This window comes from Lutjanus erythropterus, chromosome 7, assembly GCF_056507025.1.
Source record: "Lutjanus erythropterus isolate fLutEry1 chromosome 7, fLutEry1.hap2, whole genome shotgun sequence".
NCBI classification, from domain to species: domain Eukaryota; kingdom Metazoa; phylum Chordata; class Actinopteri; order Lutjaniformes; family Lutjanidae; genus Lutjanus; species Lutjanus erythropterus.
The window spans coordinates 36,672,650-36,694,610 of NC_139323.1; the positions used below are offsets into that span (position 1 = coordinate 36,672,650).

Sequence of the window (21,961 nt, forward strand, 5' to 3'; positions counted from 1 at the left end):
AGAGACATGAATACTGAGAGAGAGGGAGAGAGCGTGCATCCTATTCCCGTCAGCGAGCAGCTAGCTGTCACACAAAGACACAATGAGGCCCGGCAACAAACAGCCACTTAAAAAACAGCCTGGCAACAGAGAGCAAATTCAATTAGAGAAGTAATTAGTAGATACAGGGCCAGGCAGCGGGCTGCCGCGACGCCACAACACAGGAATTAATAGGCGCGGATAGGAGGAGGACGCTGTCATAATTAAGAGGCAATCACCTATGTCAATGAATACCTAAAAAAAACACAGCCCCCCAACGCAAAACTATTAATTCAGTGATCAAAAAATATTTCAGGAGATGATTAATACAGCAAATTCATTTTAAAAGACTAATTTCTGGAAAGATAGCAAGACAATTGCACATAATGTACTCCGCCTGGCATTTATATTGCTAATTAAATTTTTTCTTTCTGATAATTTGTGGAAGGATTGCTCGTCCCTGTCTTTCTCTCCTCCTGTGTGTGTGTGTGTGTGTGTGTGTGTGTGTGTGTGTGTGTGTGTGTGTGTTTGCTTCTTCTCGAGTTATGAACCAATGGAGGCAGTGTTGCAGCAGTAAATACGCTGCAGAGGCTGTTGAGCAGAGCTGTGTGTCGAAACGCCTCCGGTAGAACGCCGCCACGCATGGACGAAAAAAAACAACATGTACACACACAAAAAAACAACAACACACACAAAAAAAACTTGCAGTTTCTTTCCGTCTTCAACTCTGCAACGTCCCTCCACCCTCCCCTTATTTATCTCCCCCACCAATACCGCCGCCGCCGCCTCCCCCACAACTCCACAGATACAAAAGACCCAGCAATTAAATTAGACGATAAGGACGTGAAATAAATCAGCAGGTTATTGATTGATTTGTCTCTCTCTTGGGGTGGGGGTGGAGGGCGGTGGCAGCTATCATTTCACACCAACAGCTCCTCTATCGCTAACTAATTACTCTGTTTCGAAAATCCCTCAGATGAGACACCAAGGTTTCACACGGCAGATAGAGAGGCTTTGCAAAGAAAAAAAAATACACAGAAGCAAAGAGAGACGGAGGGATCTGAAGGATTAGAGAATCATCAGAGAGTGTAAACAACAAGAGAAATGTTTCTTCCGGGTAGCCTTGGTATCTAACATGCTGTAAGTGACAGGGCTGTTTGTCTTTCGGCCTGTTGTTGCCGTCACCCACATCGGTGCAGAAGTCCTGATGCTGATGGAAAGTCATTTGTCTAAACAAAAAACCGCTGAGCTGCCCAGAGAAGCTACAGCGAGAATCTAGTCCAAGGTTTCTGGTGCATCTGGACATCTGAAAGGAGCAGACCTGAGCATGACGTGAGCCGCAGTATCTGAAGTACAAAGCAAGTGGCTCAATTACGTAAAGCTTTGACTTTAATTTATGTTGCAACAAACTCTAAAGCTAGCCCAAAATTAAGAAAGATTACATTTAAATGTCTCTTTAAGCCTCATGTAAATTTAATTCTGTTTGAGCAGAACTTTAAAGGGACAGTTCATCCCCAAAATCAAAAATGCATATTTTCCCGCTGGCCTGTAGTGCTGTTTATCCATTCAGACTGTTTTGGTGTGAGCTGCAGAGTTTTGGAGATGTCTGCTTTCTCTCCAATATAATGGGACTAAGTGGGCGTGTGCTGCTCAAAGCACCAAAAAAAATACATTTTGAAAAACTCAAAACCAGTGTCTCTTTCAAGTCAAGTTAAATTTTACATGTAATAGCCAAAAAACACAGTTGGCCTCATGGGGGCTTTATAATCTGTACAGTGCACAACACCCACTCTCCTATAAACCCGCAAAAGAAAAATAAACTCTCCAAGAACCCTTTTAATGGGAGAAAATGGAAGAAACCAAAAGTCATGAACTCCCCACACCCTCCTGTGAGCAGTTTCATGTAGGAACTATTTTCTCTCTAGTAGAAAATAAAGTAGTTCCAGCAGATTCTTGATTATACTGCAGAAATATTATAAAGAAATATTTCATAGATAAATATAATTATTTTTATCAAACTTATTAAACTATATAAAATTGTGGTTCCCAAACTTTAGCTTAGTTATCCCTTAAAATGAAGCAATGTCTGCTTCACAGCCTCAGCCTCGTGATTCTCCCACTGAAGTATTTTATATTAGTCTTTTTATCATTATCTGAATTCCTAAATACAAAGAGAAAAAAGTCTGAAAAAATGACTGTATATTTATGCAGGTGAATTTCTTTTTTTCTTTAATGTTTTTTGTCTTCTACTAAGAATTTTAAACTAGTTATGAATGCGTCTACATGACTATTCTTTATTCCTCCCACTGGATCTGATTCTCCTTGAAAAAGATGAAATGTGCAGACCAGCCAGTTAAAAAGAAGCAGACAATTTACATAAATTTTTGATATTATAGTTTGCGGTTACGGTGGTGGAAACACTACGGGTTTTGTCCACAGGGGCCTCCAAAATCGACACATTGTGAAAGTTCCTTTAACCTTTAAAAGAATTTCACTGAGAATCTAGACATTCAGCACCATTAATAATAAAAAATAAACATAGTTACACACATAAAACACAAAAGGAGACAAATTGCAATGAACACGACAAATGAACTCACATTTCAAAAAATTCAAAAATGTCAAAATGTCAGCCACATTAAGGTAAATTAAACACATTGGCATCCTGAGGAATCTGCCTCTAGTTCTTTCATTTTGGATTTAAAAGTATTTAAAAAGTTTCTTTCTTTGAACTTCAAGTCATTCAATAATCTCTTCCATTCTGATGGTGCAGAACACACAAATGCTTGTTTCACAATTTCCATCTAAAAGCATCGTCTCAGAATTCCTCAGATTTATGTTGTGACCTCTTGGTTCTGATCAAGCTGGGAACCACAGTTCTATACAGATGGCCCACACTGACATACAATCTGACTATAAACCCACACATAAGGGCCAGACTTGCACCAAGGTTTCGGCAACTTTTTTTTTAACCTTCTCAACTTCTACCAAGTGTACATTTCCTTGAATAATAATTTTTCGGCATAGTTCTCATCAAGGACATTTTTTCACTGATGAAAGCGAGATGATAATTGAAAAGACTATGACAAAATCGATTAAGACTTACATTAAACATTACAAAAATGTTAGGAGGGACGGGGGGGAAGAGATCCAATCTCTGTGTGTGGTAGGGAGATTAGATGCACACTAATGTTGCACATTATACCAAAATTTAGTTGTTGGTTTGTTTGTTTTAAATAAAAAGGTGTCGGAATTTGAATATCCCATTATGTGGCACTTAATTAATGTCAATATTGGTAAGTTTGGACGGAAAGGGAAGCAAATTTTTGCCTCAGGCACAGAGGGTGTGTGTTCGTGTTCAGTGCAGCCTCTGAATCTACTGTGGCTGTAGCCGACTAAAATCTTATATTTGGTCAACTAAAACAAAACAGTTTCAAATAATTAAAACTAAATGGCATTGCACTATAAAGCAAGGAAACCCTGTCTCTCTTTCTATATGTATATAATTCACCCCTCTCAAGAGGTGTTCATTTGTTCTATTTCAAACTTTGCAGGTGTGACTCATTCAATATTAATGAATTTTTAATAAATTCAAACAGCTATATTTTGAGCTGCACTGAATAAGGGAACAAAAGCAATAATAATAATAATGATAATAATAATAATAATAATAATAATAATAATAATAATAATAATAAATCTATATGTCAGTCCTTTTGAATTTAAGGTTTAGTATTTTTCTGAAAGGGTCTATCATTATTATTATTGTTATTATTAATAGAGAAAAGGACAGACATGGAAATTAGATGAAGATGATCAGATAATTGAATAAAATGGTGAAAAATTGACATTTATTTTGGGTTAATTAATTGCTGGCCCACATTGATCAAGGAATGACAAATGATTTCCAGAAGAACCGATATATTAGTTGAACGGAATAATGAGGTGCAGCCTTAGACTTTATACCCAGAGCCATGTAGAGAAAGGGTTGGGGTTAACCCTCTCTCTCAACAGAGCAGTTTATACGTAACGAGGCACCACCTAATTTGAGTTTTAATAACTCTAAACAGTCAGTGTGGAGTATGCTGTGTTTGGATGAGCGTTTCTTGAGAAAGCTTATCAAAATTAACTGTTTCCACCCTTAAATGGTTAAAACGGGTAAGAAATAGTCCAGAAATCAGTCCGAATGCAGCTGGAGTCTTGTAGATATATTTTTTTCTGTATACTCGTAACGTAAAAAGACAGGAAGTTAAAGCTCTTGGAGAAGTAAACTGAATGATAAATTAACCAAAAACAAACTAACCCTTGTAAAAAGTATGTAAAAACAAACCGAAGTAAGGATTTTTAACACCAAATCAATAAAAACAGAAAACTTGTGGATGAAAAGTCTTTCCCTCGACAGTCTGAATTTCCACAGCAGAGAGAAATACCTTCACATTTTATTTCATCTTCTGTGTGGAAATGAAAAGCAAAGGCCCGCGTTGAGGGGGGGCAGGCCGTGATGATGAGCTGAATTTCCACATCCACATATTTTAAATACAGATTTAGTTTCTCTGGCTCGGTTAAAAAACGGAGGAAGATCTCCATACGCAGAATTTACATATTCATCTGTGACAGTTGGGGGTTATTTGGAGCCCCATTTTGGAGTGATGTGAGAAAAAAAATATCCACTTAGCCATATCATCTCCTACGATCGGGACTCATAAGCCTGGCAATAGGCTGAGAGGGGAGGATAACACTAATATGGCCTCAGATTTCTATGCGGGACTAGTTAATGCTATTTACTGAGGAAGGTAGATGATCGACTGGGGAGCAGAAAGGAGAAGGGAGGGAAGGAGATGGACATTAAGTGGCCTTCGGAGTCTGTGGCCGCTGCTTTAAGAGCCAATTACCAGGCTAATGGAGTTAATGCCAGAGATGAGATGGGCTCGGGAGATGAGAGACGAGAGAGGAGAGGGGATAGCAGGGATGCCTGACACTGAGACAAACTGCAGCGCAGAGAGGGAACGATTAGTGTTTGTTAATCTGATGGGCAAATCATTAAGTATCAAACATACTGTAACACATCAGGAAAGGAACCAAAACGGGCTGGAGGGGCAAGGAAACGTGCCACAAAACACTCACGGACGAGATCTGTCTCGGTTTCATGATCCGTCATGTTAGGCTGCAGATTAAAAGTGTGATCTGCGGGCTTATGAACGATTTAGCCAATTACCAACGTTATCTAAAAACGCTTTAATTTGCCATTCAGAGCTGCAACAGGGGCCCTCGGAGCCGTCAATGAGGGTGATTAGAGCCCAGATTGCGGCTTCGAAAGGCCCCAAACATCTGCTGTCAGAGTGACTTGGAGACGTCAACGCAGGAAAAAACTCCTCTTCAGAGCCTGGCATCTGATTAGCGAGGAGAAGACCGGGGGAGAGGAGAGGAGAGGAGAAGAGAGGAGGAAGAAGGAGGGAAGAGAAGAAGAGGATGAGATTGGAAAAGAGAGGAAAGAAGAGGTGGAAAGACCTGAGTTGGTCGGCTGCCAGCTAGCTCAGTGTGACAGGGAAGGCCCATCTGCACTCCCCGACACTCAAGATGGCAGATGTAGAAGCAGATTGATTTTCATTCAGCTGTCATGATACACAAGTGGAGAAAAAACACTCGCACACACACACACGCACACACACAATCATGGTGTTTGAGAGCTCTGTCAAGTGCCTGGGCTGCTGTTGGCTGTCGGTCTGCCAAGCTGTTTCTCTCCTTCCTGTCATTTCCTCATTCTCCATCCCTCCCTGTCTCTCCCTTCTCTCTTCCTCCCCCTGTCTCTCTCAACGAGCGCTAGCAGAATCTAAACGCCACATCTGGCGCTCAAATTAAATCATTTACAGTCCATAGAGAGAAGCGGCGTTTAGTGACAATACAGCCGGTGGGGAATCAGTGTGTTTTCTCTAAGCTCTGACACCATCGTCTCCTCTGGCATCTGATTAGATGTCATCGCGGGCGCTGTTCAGATGTGCGAGACGTGTTTTCTTGCTGCACGTTCAAAAATCGGGGGGTTGAAAATGTCACGGAGGGAGCTGATCATCTGGTGGCGTCACCTCTGACACCTGCGCTCCCTTCCACATCGTGTCACGGCTTCCATCTGCAGGTTTCGTAACTTGAGCAGATTGTGTTTTGTTTGGGGGAGGCAAAACTGTGTGACTGAAGGTGACTAGAAGAAGAACACGTTTCTTTAACTTTTGCAACTGTTTACAAGGTCACTTAGATTTGAATTTTTAAAAAATGTGGTTTTATTACTACTCTCGTTCTAAGTCCTTTGCCTTTGAGCAAAGCACTAACAAAAAATACTGGTCAGATCCCAGTCTGAATGTCTCCAACTCTGAAAGTGAAGCAGATGATCATCTGGGGTTCGTTGCCTGTGGTTAGACCCAATAACAAAGATGCCGGTCAGCACGCCCCCATTTCGAAGAAGCCTATAGAATCACCTCGCCCTCAGACAGCCTTTACTACTGTGTGACTTGAATCTGACCTTTTTAAACACAGAAGTCCCACAAGGTAGAGAGCGAGTTGGGCAAGTTCAGGGATCTACTTGCCCAAAGTAAGTTTTAACTTGCCCTTGTACAATAGTCTTATTAGTTATTGTTAAATAACAACAGAGACTTAAGTTCTGTTTTGTTTAATCTTTGGGCTGCAATGTCAGAAAAAAGCAAAAAGAAAAGGTCCATCCTCGTTTTAAAAGTCCAAGGTGATGCCTTTAAATGTGTCCAAGTCTAACTCTTTAAATGTTTTCTCAGTCTTAAACCCAAAGATTTTCAGTTTAATATGATAATAAACAAAAAGAGGCAGCATGATTAATCCGCTGTCAAAATAGTTCAAAAGTTTAATTCTTTAGTTGTCAAAGTTACTTGCCTGAGCCTCTGAATCTTTATTGTTAAGCCCCGGTTTCCTGATGGAAAAAGCTGTATGTCCCGCTCCAACTCAGGTTTGAGATGATTCTCAGATACTAAGAACCGAGTGGAACCTGTAAATACTGCTAGGTTGAACGTGCCCCTTTCAAAAAAAAAAATCCATTCATATCCTCAGCACTGATGCTGACTCCACGCAGCGCCACAAGTGACCAGACATTTGCAACTAAAAGGTCATGTGAAGAGGAAGGCTTTTCTCCCCCTGAGTCTCCCACCTTCACTCAAGGCCAAGACGGTGATCCAGACCTGAGCGTTAGCAAGGGTTCAGTACATGCAGGAGTGGAAACAGAGTTCAACAGGATAGATGGTGTGTGTGTCAACAGTATCAAGGATGTAGATTTGCAAAAAAAAAACCTTTTTAAAGTCCAACTCCAAACAAGAGTTACATATGTAACTATGGCTCTATAACTTCCAGACGATGGGGTGCAATTTTCCACGGTGTAAAAGTCAAACCACACTCCAACCAACTCACAGTTTATACTCAAAGCCAACGTTTGGTGACAGTGCAGGAAGTTGTGTGGGAGGCGTGTGAACATCAGGGTTGGTTGAATGGACATGATGTGTTGTAATTGTCTCATCCTAATCATGGTTTATTTTCTACCACTTTAACCATGCCACTGCATGTACAGATATTATATCAAATAAAAGTCAATGAACATAATCCAGAGTTTTGCAGGATCATCCAATATCAGTGCTCTTTTAGGGCATTAGGGTTAGTTTTTAGGACACTGCCTTGCACTTCACATGATTCATGTACAGAGAAATGAAGGTTTCACAGCCCAGAGACAGAGTTACCATATTTTCTTGTCTTTAAAAATGGAACAAAAAATGTGCAATGCAACTGGACTAGTAATCAGGAAAAGTAAATTAGCTGCATCTTTTCACTTTCAGCTCTTTACCACTGCTTTTGGTCTGATACACGACAAGATAACCATCTTCTCAAGTCATTTGCCACCAAAAACAACATACTTTACATTTATCAAATCAACATACTGGTAAACATTCACCCAGTGCAGGGTATCTTCTTCCCAGTAGTTTGTGGGGCATTTTATTCTAAATTTAATAGAAAACAGAAATTGCATGCGACACATTCCCCTCATCAAAGAAACATTAGAAAACCACCAGGAAATTCATCTTTTACTGTTTATAGTATTTCTAAGAAATGACCAAGGCAGACTGATGCATTAGTATCAAGAAAAATTGCCTTTGAATTTAGAAAATCCTTGAAATAAGATTTGAATTGAAGTGGAATAATACCACCCCATTAGCAGCTTCTTTTTAGCTTTTCTCAAGCAAAGAAGATTTCAGGACTCAATAACAGACTAATTGGCCTGTTGAGAAAGAGATTTACCCGATTAAAAAGGTATCACAGCAATACGGCGCCGTTAAAAACACTAAACACACTTTCGCATGACGACTGCGATGCATAATCTGTCCGCACGGTCCAAAAGTGAACAATGACGACTACTGGAGTTCTGTCAGTCAGCTAATACTGACACTAATAAAACATTCCTCTCGCTGCTAATTGCATTCAGCTGTCATTAACTGCTGCTCTATCAATGGCTGATTCAGGCCTAATAAAATCATAAAACATTTCTCCTTTTTTTTCGAGATTTCGTAAACACGTCGTCTAGAGTTTTTTGGGGAAGCCTCATAGAGGGCTATTGACTTGTAGCTCAGCCTGGGAACGCACTGACTCCTGTGAAATCCCTATAAAATATGAGCCTGCTGGTCATCCATCATTATAGTCGGACAGCACAGGCCTTTGTTTGTCCGGCACTGGCCGGCACTGGACTGGTCTGGCTACTGGCGAGACTGTAATGTGTGTGTGTGTGTGTGTGTGTGTGTGTGTGTGAGAGAGAGAGAGTGGGAGAGACAGCTGAAGCAGAAAGCAGTGTGTGTGTGTGTGTGTGTGTGTGTGTGTGTGTGTGTGTGCGAGAGAGGGAAGCAGTTGACCTGGTGTCAATTAGGAGCCCATATCGTTCCATTCCCCAGGGGCGAGGCCGACTCTGAAACATTAAATCATTTCATTCACTTCAAACCGATCCCGCTGTTTCCCCGCCTCACACGGCCTGTGTCTGAAAGCTCCCGCTGCCTGCCGCTCTGGCGACATTTTGACTAAACTGTAGATGAAAGTAGCTCAAATCTCAGAGGCTTCTACGCTGCAGTAATGCCTTGTTTAGCAAGCAAAGAGGTGAAAGAGCAATAATCGCTCAACAGATGCACAATATGTTTTATTAATTCAGTTATTTCATCAGTTTACTGATGTTGACATTAAACATAATAAGTTAAATTTGTGTATAAAAGAAAACCAGGCAGATCTCAGTAATCATGTTGTTTTAATCCTCTTCTATGGAGGCTATATCAACAGTGTAATTTATTTGTATTAGTTAGCAAAATAGCTCAATGAAATTTGATGGAGAGGAACATTGTGGGTCACAGGAATTTCACCTTTTATTACGTGACAGGAAAAAAGTAAACAGGACTGGGTGGGACAGGAATCATAATAAGAACAGGTCTGTTTTTAGATATAAATATGCAGCTCTAATATGAATAAACTATTTCTTTGTTCTGAACATTATGCTGGTTGTTCTGTTGTCTGTTTCATTCTTTTTTTAATCTTTTATTTTTCCTGTTTTAGTCTTTTTTAAAAATGTTGTCATGGGACTGGGACAGAACGAGATTTTTTCTTTGCTTTGTCATGGATTTGAGCTGAACCAGGATTGTTTTTGTTTTTTTGTTTTGCTTTGGTTTGTTTGTTTTAATGTTACGGGTTTGAGACGGGACAGGATTTAGTTTTTTTCTTGTTTAAGTCACCTGATGGGATGAGGTTTTTTTACTGTCATAAGATTAGGATGGGACAGGATGTTTTTTTTTTCAGTCTGTCGTGTGATTGGGACGGGCCAGGAACTTTTTTGAACCACTCCCGTGTCACCATCTATTATGTACCACGGAGCAAGTATTTAGTTTTAAGTGGGGATCGACATCCAGCATCACATACAAATCCAGTTGTTTTCACAGGAATTCTTCACTTAGTACATTCTTTAACATCTTTGCTATTTTTCCACACACTGCTCAACTTACTCAGGTGTAAAATGTTTTGTACATGTACACTATAATTCTTACTTTTGACATAGATCAAAATTGTTTCTGAGCGTTTTCCATTGCTGATGTTGGTTGTGATTTTAAAAAAGAATCCCCAAAATAAAACCTGACAACAACTGAGACCACGTTACATGACTCTGACTCATGATCAGTAAGAGCTACAAAACTGAAAACACAAGACTCCAGATACAGATGTTGTATGGTCCAGAGTCACTGGTTGTGTGTGTGTGTGTGTGTGTGTGTGTGTGTGTGTGTGTGTGTCCTGGTCAGCAGCTGCTTTTGACAGAAAGGTGTCATTTCCAGCGTGATGGACGACACATGCTGATGTAACTCCGACGCTACAGCTGCAGATGTGTTAATGGAAAACTCTGTTCACACAGCAGGAGATGATAATAATGTAAAGTACAAACATCACATTAAACACTTACTAACAGTAATTAGACCAAACTAATTAGAAGGGCTGGGAATCAGTACTCAGAATAAATCATCATGAATCAAAAATGCTTTTTTAATCCTTGGGAGGAAATCAATACATTTGTAACTGGGAAATTAATGTTAGAGATGCATCGAATAATAGATTATTATTAGATTATTAACCAATTCTTAAATTAATTGCCAACAATTTTGATAATCAATAATAGTTTAAGTAATTTTTTAAGAAAAAAAGTTAAAATTCTTTGATTCTGGCCTCTTAAATGAAAATATTGACTTCTTTATGACTGTAAACTCAATATCTTTGGTTTGTGTGCAATACAAAACATTTGAGGATGTCACCATTGGCTTTGGGGAAAAAGTGACCAATATTTTTCATCACAACAAATTGCTTCATCTTGAAAATAATGGACAGGTTAATTGGCATTGAAAATAATTGTTAGTTGCAGCCCTGCTCAATACCTCTGAAGTATCAGTCAAAATAACCCAGTAACAAGTAGGATTAAAACTTCTCCAGTCAAACAATACCTGAATATGATGCTTTTTGTACCCAAATCTAGAAAAAAAAATAGATCCATTCCATCATCAGTTTCGTTGTTGTTGCTGACACAATAGAATTAAGTAGGAATAAAGGTATCAGATGACGTACTGTACTGGTATCAGTATCACTTCAAGGGTACTGCTTTCACTCCTGGTATCATAATTTGTTAAATGTCACCAACATGAAATAAATACTGACACAGTCCTCACACATCCAAACTAAATAACTTTTTTATCATGTTTTGCTGTTGAAATTTACTTCTGTTCATTTGCTGAGTGAGTTGCACGAACACACACCAACACACACGCATTTAGGAAGTATCACACACACTTAGGCATTGTTAAACTTCATGCAAATTCTCAAACTGATTTAGTAATAAATCCCATATTTCCGATCGCTGTTTGTTGGTGGCAGACTCCAAATCAGCTTTTCCATAAAATCCTCTCTGACAAAATGTGACAAACTATTGTTGTTCTTTGTCTCCATATCACTCTAATCCTCTTTCTCTCTCTCTGCCTCTCCATCCCTCCATCCGCACTCCCCAACCGCAGGAAAAGGCCTCAGTACTGACCGCAGTGAGCGTGCGCGCGCACACACACACACACACACATGCACAGTCGGCTCTGTGGGTCTTACTGGGGGGCTAAGCTGTGTGGTCACATTTTACATATGTGTGTGTTTCCGTGTTAAATGGGGAGTTGGCCTGGATGTCACTGGGTTTTGGCTGTTGGGCAGTTTGTGTGTGTGTGTGTGTGTGTGTGTGTGTGTGTGTGTATGTGTGGCTACAGTAGATGGACTTGGCCGGACTTAGGAGTGGGCTAGCCGGATTTGGCTATTCTGACTCAGTGTGTGTGTGTGTGTGTGTGTGTGTGTGTGTGTGTGTATAACTTGTTGGCACGTGCTCAGGTTGGTCTGGGTTGCTGGATGCACACATGTGCATGCCTGCATCCGTGTGTGTGTGTTTGGCCGTTGTTGTAGGTATGCTGCAGATCAGTTTAAGCCTTATAAACCCATTGTTGTGCAATAAAACCATCCTCTCATCTCTTATAACCTCTTTGTTCGATAGTCTATCCATTCTTCTGCTAATATGCACCCACACTGAGGTCTAATACTCTATAATACATTGCTGCAGGCAGAACAATGCGATCCCTCCATCTTTTTAAATTAAGGTATTACAAACAAAGACAAAATAAAATACGTTTTGTGATTTTATATAGGTTTTACTTTGGTTCCAGAGATTTAAAGTCATGGAATTAGCAACAAGCTGTGGGCTCAGTAAGTGAGGAAAAGATGAAAAACTTCCTGTTATGTTGTTAAAGCAATACTTTTTTAAACATTTCACAAGGATTTACTGAGCTACTGTGTTATTGTTGCTACATTCACACACGTTGGATGCAGTGTATGAACTTCTTCTTGAGTCTGAACCGTTCATGTGACACCGCTGTCACAGGTTAATTTGCAGTTGTCACCATTCACACAAGACCAAGTACTGCAGCTGCAGTCCAATACATGTCTAACTATAAAGCAAGGAATCTCTGTCTATATGTATGTTACTTTAGGAAGTGCAGTGTCAGATATGGTGCAATCTGGACACTCAGTATTAACACATTTTGAATGAAGAGGTGAACACCGCCGTGCAAGCAGTGGAAGCTGGGACTTGTTTTGTAATGATTTTATCGAATAAGACAACGGCATGTCGCAAACATGGCTGCACCCAGTCACAGCATGATTCCTCCGGGGAGCAAACTGCAGCTAAAAAAAAACTTTGCACTCAATCATAACCAACTAACATCCATATCTATATGGTTGTGATAATTCTGGCTTTACATGGCGAAACTTTCACGCAACTAGTTGCAGGCTGCAAACTGCATGAAACATCATTTCCACACAACTTGACAGTTACATGAAGTGATTCAAAAACGTCTCATGCAACACAATTTAACAGTTAATTTCACTAAAATTGTCTGGCTAGATTGTTCATTTTTCCAATAACACCAGTATTCTGACCAGGTTTTATCAAGAGGGAAGTTTCACTGTAACTACATTTGCATCTTTGTATCTTATTTCGTAACTTTTTTCACCGGGTAATATCAATTCAGATGTGTGGTATCACTATTTCCTCTGATTCTCATCAAAGTTTTATATTAAAACGTAGCTACAACTAAACTGGTAGTAATGAAAGTCACCTGCTGACTGTAATGTAATGCGTTAACAACCTTGTATGTAGTCTGTGATGATAATTTCCTTCTGAAAACATCCAAAAGACCATCTTCTGTTTTATTAGCTTTTTCATTTTAGTGATAAGCTGTTGACAAGCTCAAATCAATCAGTTAAAAAAGTTTAGACTATGCAACTCAAATGCAACTTAGTTTCACCTACGTTTCGACAAGCTGAAGTTATTTGAAAGTTTCACCATGTGAAGCCAGCATTAAACCTGCAATAATTTATTTTTGGCCCCGCTGACTTCCGCCTGCAAATTGCTAACTGCCTTTAGGTGCTAGGCAGGTAGCATACAGTAGCTTTTCAGAACTTTTTCATTGAAAAGAACTGCCTGCTGTGTCTTAAAACGGTGCTGAATGGGGGCAGACAGAGTGAACCCAGACATTAAAGTTGCTATAGAATTGAAACAATTACTACTGGGCTTTTTTTCTTTTTCTTTTTGTCCTTTTGTCCTGGTTTTGCAGATGAAAGGTTTGATCAATTCAATATGTACTCAAAAGAGTAAAGTACAGACTTGAAAGTTTACCAAAAAATGACTTAATTACAGTATATTTGTAATTAGTTAATTCCACCCCATGTTGTGTCTTATATGTCTAATAATCAGTTAAAATTTTACTCCTTCCGATGACTTCTTTTGTGCCACCATCTTTTCAAGAAAAAGCGGTATTGTGTCACAGATATCACTGAGTGGTAATATGTATGTTTCCTCTTTTTACGATTCCTGAATCAGTTTTTGGGATTGGTGAACCGATCTTTTCATATATACAAATAACAGGAAGTTATCTGTTAGCTCAGTGCTAACATGTAATGTGAATTCTCATTGACACACTAACAGAAGCGTGTATAATGTGTGTATAATTCAACTTTTTCCACAGTCTAGTGTGAAAACAGCAAACAAAAATTGCAATAAATCGTAATGTTGAATCACAATACTTTAAAATTGCAATACATGTCGTATCGTGATAGTATTGATCAGGAGATGAGTGTATCATCTCAGCCCTACTTTTAACTCCACAAAGCTTCACCTCACACTCACACCATTGTCACTCAAACCCTTGTATCCAGATTACAACACTGATCTCCAAAAATGTTTTCATGTCATTTTGGCTTCATTAAAGTTTATTAGCTTAATTAAATTTATTAGCGCAACTACTTAAGTGTCAATAAGTCTGTTTATTCATAAATGTCCCTGAGCTCTGGTTGTTGTTCAAGTCTCCTCGTTGGTAAACTAACGCCGCGCTGATTAAAGTGGATTTAGAGCTTGTTGCATTTGATCAAAGTCCAGCTGATATCAGAACCAGCTAAGCTCTCAGAGCCAAATCCATAATAATACTCTTACACCACCGACAACAAAGAGACAGCCAACACAAGTAAATAAACGTAGGCAGAAAATATCATTTGAGGACCCCTCCCATATGAGTAAAATAATACCACTGAATACAAACTGCCATAATTGGTCGGAGAATTAGGTTGATAAGATGGGAGTTGGACAGTAAATCCATTCAGCTCATCTGTTTACTATTAAAGCTTTTGAAGAAAAGTGTTGTTTGTCCTTGATGGTGTGTCACAAAGATTAGTGGCACAAAGAGTTATGGATTTGTAAAATTATTTTTACTTTATTTTTTTTATTGATCTCTTAACTGCAAGAAAAAAAAAGTCAACAAAGTACAGAGCTTTATGCTTCCGACCAAAAGTAATATGATAAGAAGATTTTATTGTGTTTGCATGTTAGTGTTTTAGTGTGGGGGGTTTATTAGCTGGGCTGCAGCTTCAAAAGCAGTTTTGTGAAACCTGTAAGCAGCTTTCAGCTCTCTTAATGTGCTGCATCCAACTTCACTGTCAATATTTTCTCTCGTAACATTAACCCGAACAACAGCCGCACAGCAGGGATGGTGAAACACTAATGTATAATGTCTTAATGTACAATGAAAGAGATGCAACCTCTGAAAGAAACGGACGCACACACTCTTCTATCCCATCCAAGTGTTTGCCTCTCGTCCTCTTAGAGAGCGGAAAAAGTTTTCTCCGTCAGCCTCTTAAGTGTCTGGCCTTCAGCTATATTACTCCTCCCTCCACCTATCCCTCCATCACATCTTAATGTGTTTGATAAAACATCAGGCATAGAGGGAAGGGCACAAGGCGGATGATGTGCTTTTTTGGCCAAAACAGGCATCAGCTAAAGGACGAGGATAAAGGGCTGAGTCTGCTCTGTCTGTCTATCCGAGTCTGTCCGTCCACTCGCTGCATTAAGAAGCCGTCCGGCTTCTTTTCAAAGCCAGCCACTCTCGTCGGACCGCTGCATCTCAGGGCTTTTGTCCCCCCTCAATCTCCCCATCCCACCGCCGCAGCCGCCCACCCCCGCCTCTCAGCCCGCTGCTGAGTGTCTGTAATGGCCCAGACGAGGAGGGGGGGAGGAAAAAAAAAAAAAAAACTAAGGAAGTGAGAGAAATGGAGGAATGGAGCGAGAAAAAGAGAGCAAGCGGGAGGAACTGGAGGGTGAAGGAGGGAAAGGACAAAAGGAGGAGAGAGGAAAGTGATGGAGAGAGTGGTGGCGGAGGAGAGAGCGGAGACACAGGAGCGAGATGCGCGGGGGGAAAAGGAGGCCGAGTCTTTAGGAGGAAGCCAGGCGGCACTAAGCATCTCTGTCGCTGCCCAGTCAGGCCTGCTCTCCCCCCGGCCATGAAAACCTTCCCTCCTCCTCCCCCCTGCACATCGCGTCCTGACCACGCCGCACTCCTCTCCTCCCCTGTCCACTCCGTCCTCTCATCCCTCAACACACTCGCACTTTCATTTGGATCTGCCACACTTGTAAGGATTCTCCATTGGATTACTTTAAACCTATTGAACCCCAGGCTGTCTTTCACTCTGTTTATAGGCTTATGGCACAGTCATTACATGTCTCAGGGGTGCAAGTCATATATTGTTATAATGACAAGTGAGGCTACTCGGGAATGCCATCGTTTGGCATGTAAGTGGTACTGTGCATGTTCTCGAGTACTTTTTATGAGAATAATCCTAAAAATATAAGCAATCATAAAAGTAAAACTATTTTTTATTAAAGTTTTTTATGCAAGGGTTAAAGATGCTGTCACAATTAAACTTTTAATTTCACTATATTACTTTTAAGCCATTAAAACAATTTCTGTAAACAAAAATGTGAGCACACATAAAAACAAAATCAGAGCTACAACAATAAGTCAATTAATCAATTAGCTGTCATTTATTAAATAATCACCATCTATTCTGTTGATCATTTTGAGTTATTTTTCAAGGAGAAGAAAAAAACTTAACTTCATGTTCTGAACAGACAAAACTCTACAAAACATTTGTATGTTGTAACACACAATAGCAAAGTTAAACTGCTCAGTCTAGCATGCATGATTCGAAACTTTTTTACATTACATCACCTGTACCAGCCTTAGAAAAGAATTTACTGCGTGTGTTTGTGAGCGTAAAAGTAACGGTCTTCCTGTAGCCTTCATGTGTTATACAGTAATTGCTGAACAGTCTTGGGCACATGGATTGGATGGGGTGGGGGGTCTTGAACAACAACCTGGTTATTCTTGGGGGGTCGCGACTCAAAAAAGCTAAGAACTGCTGCTCTATGACAGTAAACTCGTTTGTGCACAAAAGAAAATTTGAGGAAACACAACTTTCACAACTAAATGTGTTTAGAAAAACACTGACCAGTTAACTGATCGAGACAACGATTGTTAGCTGCAGCCTTAACAGAGCAACAGCTTTTACACTGCACAGTTTTAGATTTGGTGCAAAATGTCTGCATTGCTTTACTGCACGAAAGACTGTAAGGAGATGGAGCAGCCCATCAAGCATACATGTAGATAAAACTGCTTTTCACAAATGTATAAAATGTCCTCCAAACCGCTCTTCACTGAATTCAGACTGAGACCAGCTGCGATATCTCTGCTTCACTAAGTGATGAGAATTATATCTTAATTTTGACATCCTTAAAGGTGGAATGAGTGAGATTTGTCCAAGCTGTTCATAAACTCAGCAGACAGATACAGTATATGATTGTTAAGTCTGACAACCAGGATGTCAAATACAGTCCTGAGCGCTGCAAAATTCAGAGAAAATAAGGTGAAGACATGCAGAGGGCTGCGGGGTCTCTGCAGACGCAGCCAGCATCACACAATTACAGTGGGTCAGAAGTGATAATTGAAAGAGAGCATCTTCATATGAGTTAATATGTTGTTTTTTTGAAAATGTTGCATATTAGGCCTTTCACAGTCATTTCTGACATTTACAAATTTGTTTACAATAATTACACCAAGTTAACAACGGCTACTTAACACAGATGTATTGTTTCTTTAAAATGACATGTATCAGACGAAGGGACAGAATCTCCACTTGGCCTCTATTAGCCTCAGTTTGGCAAATAATCTTCTGTAACGCTTTACACCATAAAATAGGAAAGTGTTGCGGTTCTTTAAGCATAAATGGAGCTAAAGTTTAAGTTTCTGATAATTCGGAAAATTCTCATCCTAAATGTTCATCCTCTTCAGTAATTTCAGACGGACAAAGAAAACAATGCAAAGACGGAGGGCCACGAGTCGCAGGATGCTCTGAAGGGGCTCGGGATGAAGCAGTCTTAACTTCGAGAAGCACTATGGCTGGTGTGAGGCTAACAATCATCTCCACTAATATGTTTACGATAATTACAACAAGGTAAAAATATGAAATTCACAATGACATATTGATGGACGAAATCACTATATTTGGCTGTCACCAACTTCAGTCTTCCTCTTTGGTCCTTGGAACACAAAGAGCATGAGTGCACACACACACACACACACACACACACACACACACACACACACACACACACATACACACACACACACACACACATGCACACACACACAGCCAGTGGCCTCAGGACTAATTGCTAGATTGGAGCAGATTTTCTAGTTCAGTTCAGGGCTGTAATTGTAAGGAGAGCAGGGAGGAATGACAGGGCTTCAAGCTGAGAGGACAAATCACCAGGGGCCGCCGATTAGACTGCACTGATGTTCACATGTCTGTGTGTGTGTGCGTGTGAGTGTGTGTGTTGGGCGTGAAGGGTTAAGCCAACCATCTCTCAATTCCAGGTTTCCGTGGCACTGACCCCAAACTGCCACACACGCACACACACACACACACACACACACACACACACACACACACACACACACACACACACACACCATGTTGACCCCTATAGGCCCCACGGTCCCACTGTGTTGGAAACGACTTGTGTTAACTTGTGCACGGAAAACTACAGCTTGACTGTGAGAGTTTACATCTCTGAAGAAAAATCCATTTGTTATATATTCACTTTGTCAAAGTTGTAAAAAGAAGAACAAAACAGATATGTAAAGGTGAACAGAACATGCACAGCCAGTATTTGTGATCAGAACATTTTGGGTGAAGATCAAAATTACCCACCGCACACTGACATAACTTTACTGTGACTTTAGTCAGAGACAACAGCATATTTTGTAGTTTGTTCAGCGAAATTATATGAGCACTCAGGTGAATTACTTTTAAATTACCTTACTGTGTCCTTAAGCAAACTGTGTGGAGCTCAACAGAAGGCCGTGTTCAAACTGGTCCTGTCTGAACTCAAGGCCCGTGGGCCAAATTTGGCCTGGCACTTTATTTTACACGGCCCATGAGAACTGGCGAAGGAATATCGTTCATGCAGTTCTATACAGAATTGCAGAAGCACAGTCTCTATAAACTACATGTCCCAGAATGCCTCCTCAATTTTAAAGCCAGCTTTACTGCAGCTGCTGTTAAAATCTATCTTACATGCAGTATTTTATGTAAATAAGTGAGTCCCATTGATCGTTATTCAGAAGATGCAGTGTGGAGCTGCAACAATTAATCGATTATAAATTGACTATCAACTATTTTTCTGAAAAAATTCTCTTATTTCAGTTTCTCAAATGTGCATTTTTTTCTGGTTTCTTTACTCCTCTATGATAGTACACTTTGGGTTGTGGACCAAAAAAGACATCTGAGGACGTCACCTTGGGGTTTGGGAAACACTGATCAACATTTTCTACTACTTTGTGACATTTTATGGACCAAAAAACTAATTGATTATCAAGAAAATAATCGCTGAATTAATCAGTAGTTAAAATAATCCTTAGTTGCTGCCTTAAAACAGTGTATGGTGAAGAAATGGGAAGCGTGCCCTGACCAGAAACACAATTTTTACAATGTCAGCTTATCAAGAAATACTATTACAGAGTAAGTCAAGGAGATAGTGGGAGATCTGATAGCACAGCTGGCTGAAGAGATAAGCAGTGGCGTTCTCATCAGCTGTTGACAAAAGCAAAACTTATAAACCTTATTGTTGCTTTCGCTTTACCACATATATTACTTTTGTATGCAAAGGCCTTGACACTTCAGTGTGTGCTTGCCATTACTTTTTCTTGACATCTGCTCTCATTAATTATTAAGTTATTACCAAAACCAACAACAATCAAATGATAACAAGTAGTCATCTTACATTACAACCAGCAGTTTGAGGACAACCATAATGCTTAAGTGGCCTGGGATGAAATTTTGTTTGACACTCCCACTCTAAGTGGAAATGCAACATAGATTAAACTGTTTAAAACCTCTAATTTAACACTGTGTCACTCTGCCAAGGTGAACATCAGTCAAAATCAGCATCTAATACAAACAAGGGAAGGATTCAAAAAAGATCACTACATCTCCATCTCTCCCTCTGTTTGTAGGAGCCTCAGACACAGCGGGACAGGAAAGAGACACACGGAGGGAGACCACAGAGATCTCAGCACACACTAGAAGCACAGAGACCCCGCTCTGAGCAGCACCACAGGCATTTTGCTACGAGATCAATTTGCATGAAAACACCAGCACAGCCAGATGAGCCTGCACGGAAACTCTTCACGGCCTCACACACACTCCACATCTGCACGCACACCTGGAGACGGCGAGAGCGAGGCACTTTAGGAAGAAAGATGCAGACAGCCAATCAAACTTTTCCGAGGTCGGTAGCAGAGTCACAGAGTCGGTCAATCATTCAGCCGATCTATCAGTCAGCTTACCTTGCAGTGATGTCATGGTTGTTGTTATGACAAGGCCTACGGTCCTGTTGTCTGATTGGACGTCGGGCGCTGTCCAAACCAGCATTACATCCATGGCAGGAAAAGGAAAACAGAATCCCCTCTCCTAAAGCTGGAATACTGCATTTCTGTCATTATTTTGGTCTTGAAACTTTTCTCTACTCCAGTCTAGTCTAGTTCCTACACCTGAACTAGTTTTTAAATGTTTTCTTCAGCTTTAAAACTGTCCTCTCCTGCACTCATCTGGCATTTCTATGCAGGAAAAACCATATATTTATTTCTCGTTCAACCCCTTTTTCTCCCAGCCCCTCTTCCCTATGACTTTATCGTCTCAGCCCTGGCCTTCTTCTCCACATCTTCCACCTTATCCTTCATCTTCATCCCTCATTTTAGCCTAGCATTCCTCTACTAGCTATGCCACCTTAATCGCGGCCTCTCCTCAGCCTCACCTTTCTCCCACCTTAGCCTGGTTCCCCTGAGCACCCCGCCCTCCCACCATCACACTTTTTTCCTCCCCTGGCCCGTCATCCCCCCGACACCCCCCAGCCTCGGAGCTCCATGCCCCGGCCCCGGCTCTCCCTGTCCCTGCCTCTCCTCCAGCCTGCCTTCCCCTCTACTCTGCCTCCCTCAGCCCCAGCCTTCTGCTCAGCGTTCAAGGGGAGAGCCAGCTAGGAATGCTGTGGCTCTAGACGTTTTGTCCAAGCCCTAGGTCTCTTTCACTGAGGCAAGATTAGTTCATACAAAAACTCAACAATACACCACTGAAAGCCATTGTTGATATTCAACATTTTTCACATAGCGGAGCAGAATAGACAATGCGGCAGCCGGGAAAGCCCGAAGCGGACTAGCAGGGTTGATGGCTGATGGTATCTCAGCTGAGCGAGGGCCTTAATCCCTTTTATACACACATACACACACACATGCAAGTACACACACTCTCAACAGCCTGGAGACAGCAAAATCAATACTGCTCCCTCTCTCTGTGTGTCTGCGTGTGGATCAGTGGGTGGGTGAGTGTGATAGTGAGAGAAAAAAAAGAATAGTACTGTTTGCACCTGTGTGTGTGTGTGTGTGTGTGTGTGTCGGCACCCAAGCATCCTTAGATCTTTGTATGTAAAGGATTTCTCAAGTTTCTATCGCAGGAAGTGGTTAAAGCATCGTCACAACTTTACTTCAAACAAATAAGATGTGAAATGAAAAATTCTTCGCTTATGGATTAAGGATGACGTCCAGATTATTTGAAGGCTGAATCAGTACGATTTCTCCAAGATGTTTATAAGTGCACCAGAAAGTCTCGTTCCCACGACATCAAACACTGACCGTTTTGGGCCGGTAAAGCCTCCTGAACACATCAAAATAATGAGAAAATCAGGAAATAAAGACAGAAGGCAGAGTCTCATGAGCGATGATTTAGAGGGATTATGTTTATGAGTCTATACATTGTTTGTTGGGAGGAAAATGTTGCACATTACGCCTGTAAGTGACCAAATGAATGATGTCCAGCTGATGCTTAGAGGAAAAATTCAGCACTTTTCATGGGGACAACCAAGAAATCTGAGTTCTCCTGCTCGTGGCCTACATGTACCAGGATGCAA

General features: G+C 40.7%; 1 protein-coding gene across 1 annotated transcript in view; it reads right to left on the reverse strand.

Moving 5' to 3' along the window:
- LOC146324345 (uncharacterized) overlaps positions 1 to 20,747 on the reverse strand; it is a 58,984-nt gene extending 38,237 nt beyond the window's left edge. The window contains exons 1-2 of the mRNA XM_084723536.1: positions 20,709 to 20,747; positions 20,349 to 20,494 (exon numbers count right to left, since the gene is read on the reverse strand). Of these exons, the coding sequence (XP_084579662.1) occupies positions 20,349 to 20,494; positions 20,709 to 20,747 (185 nt within the window). The remainder of the gene's footprint in view (positions 1 to 20,348; positions 20,495 to 20,708) is intronic.
- Between the last annotated feature and the right edge of the window lie 1,214 nt (positions 20,748 to 21,961).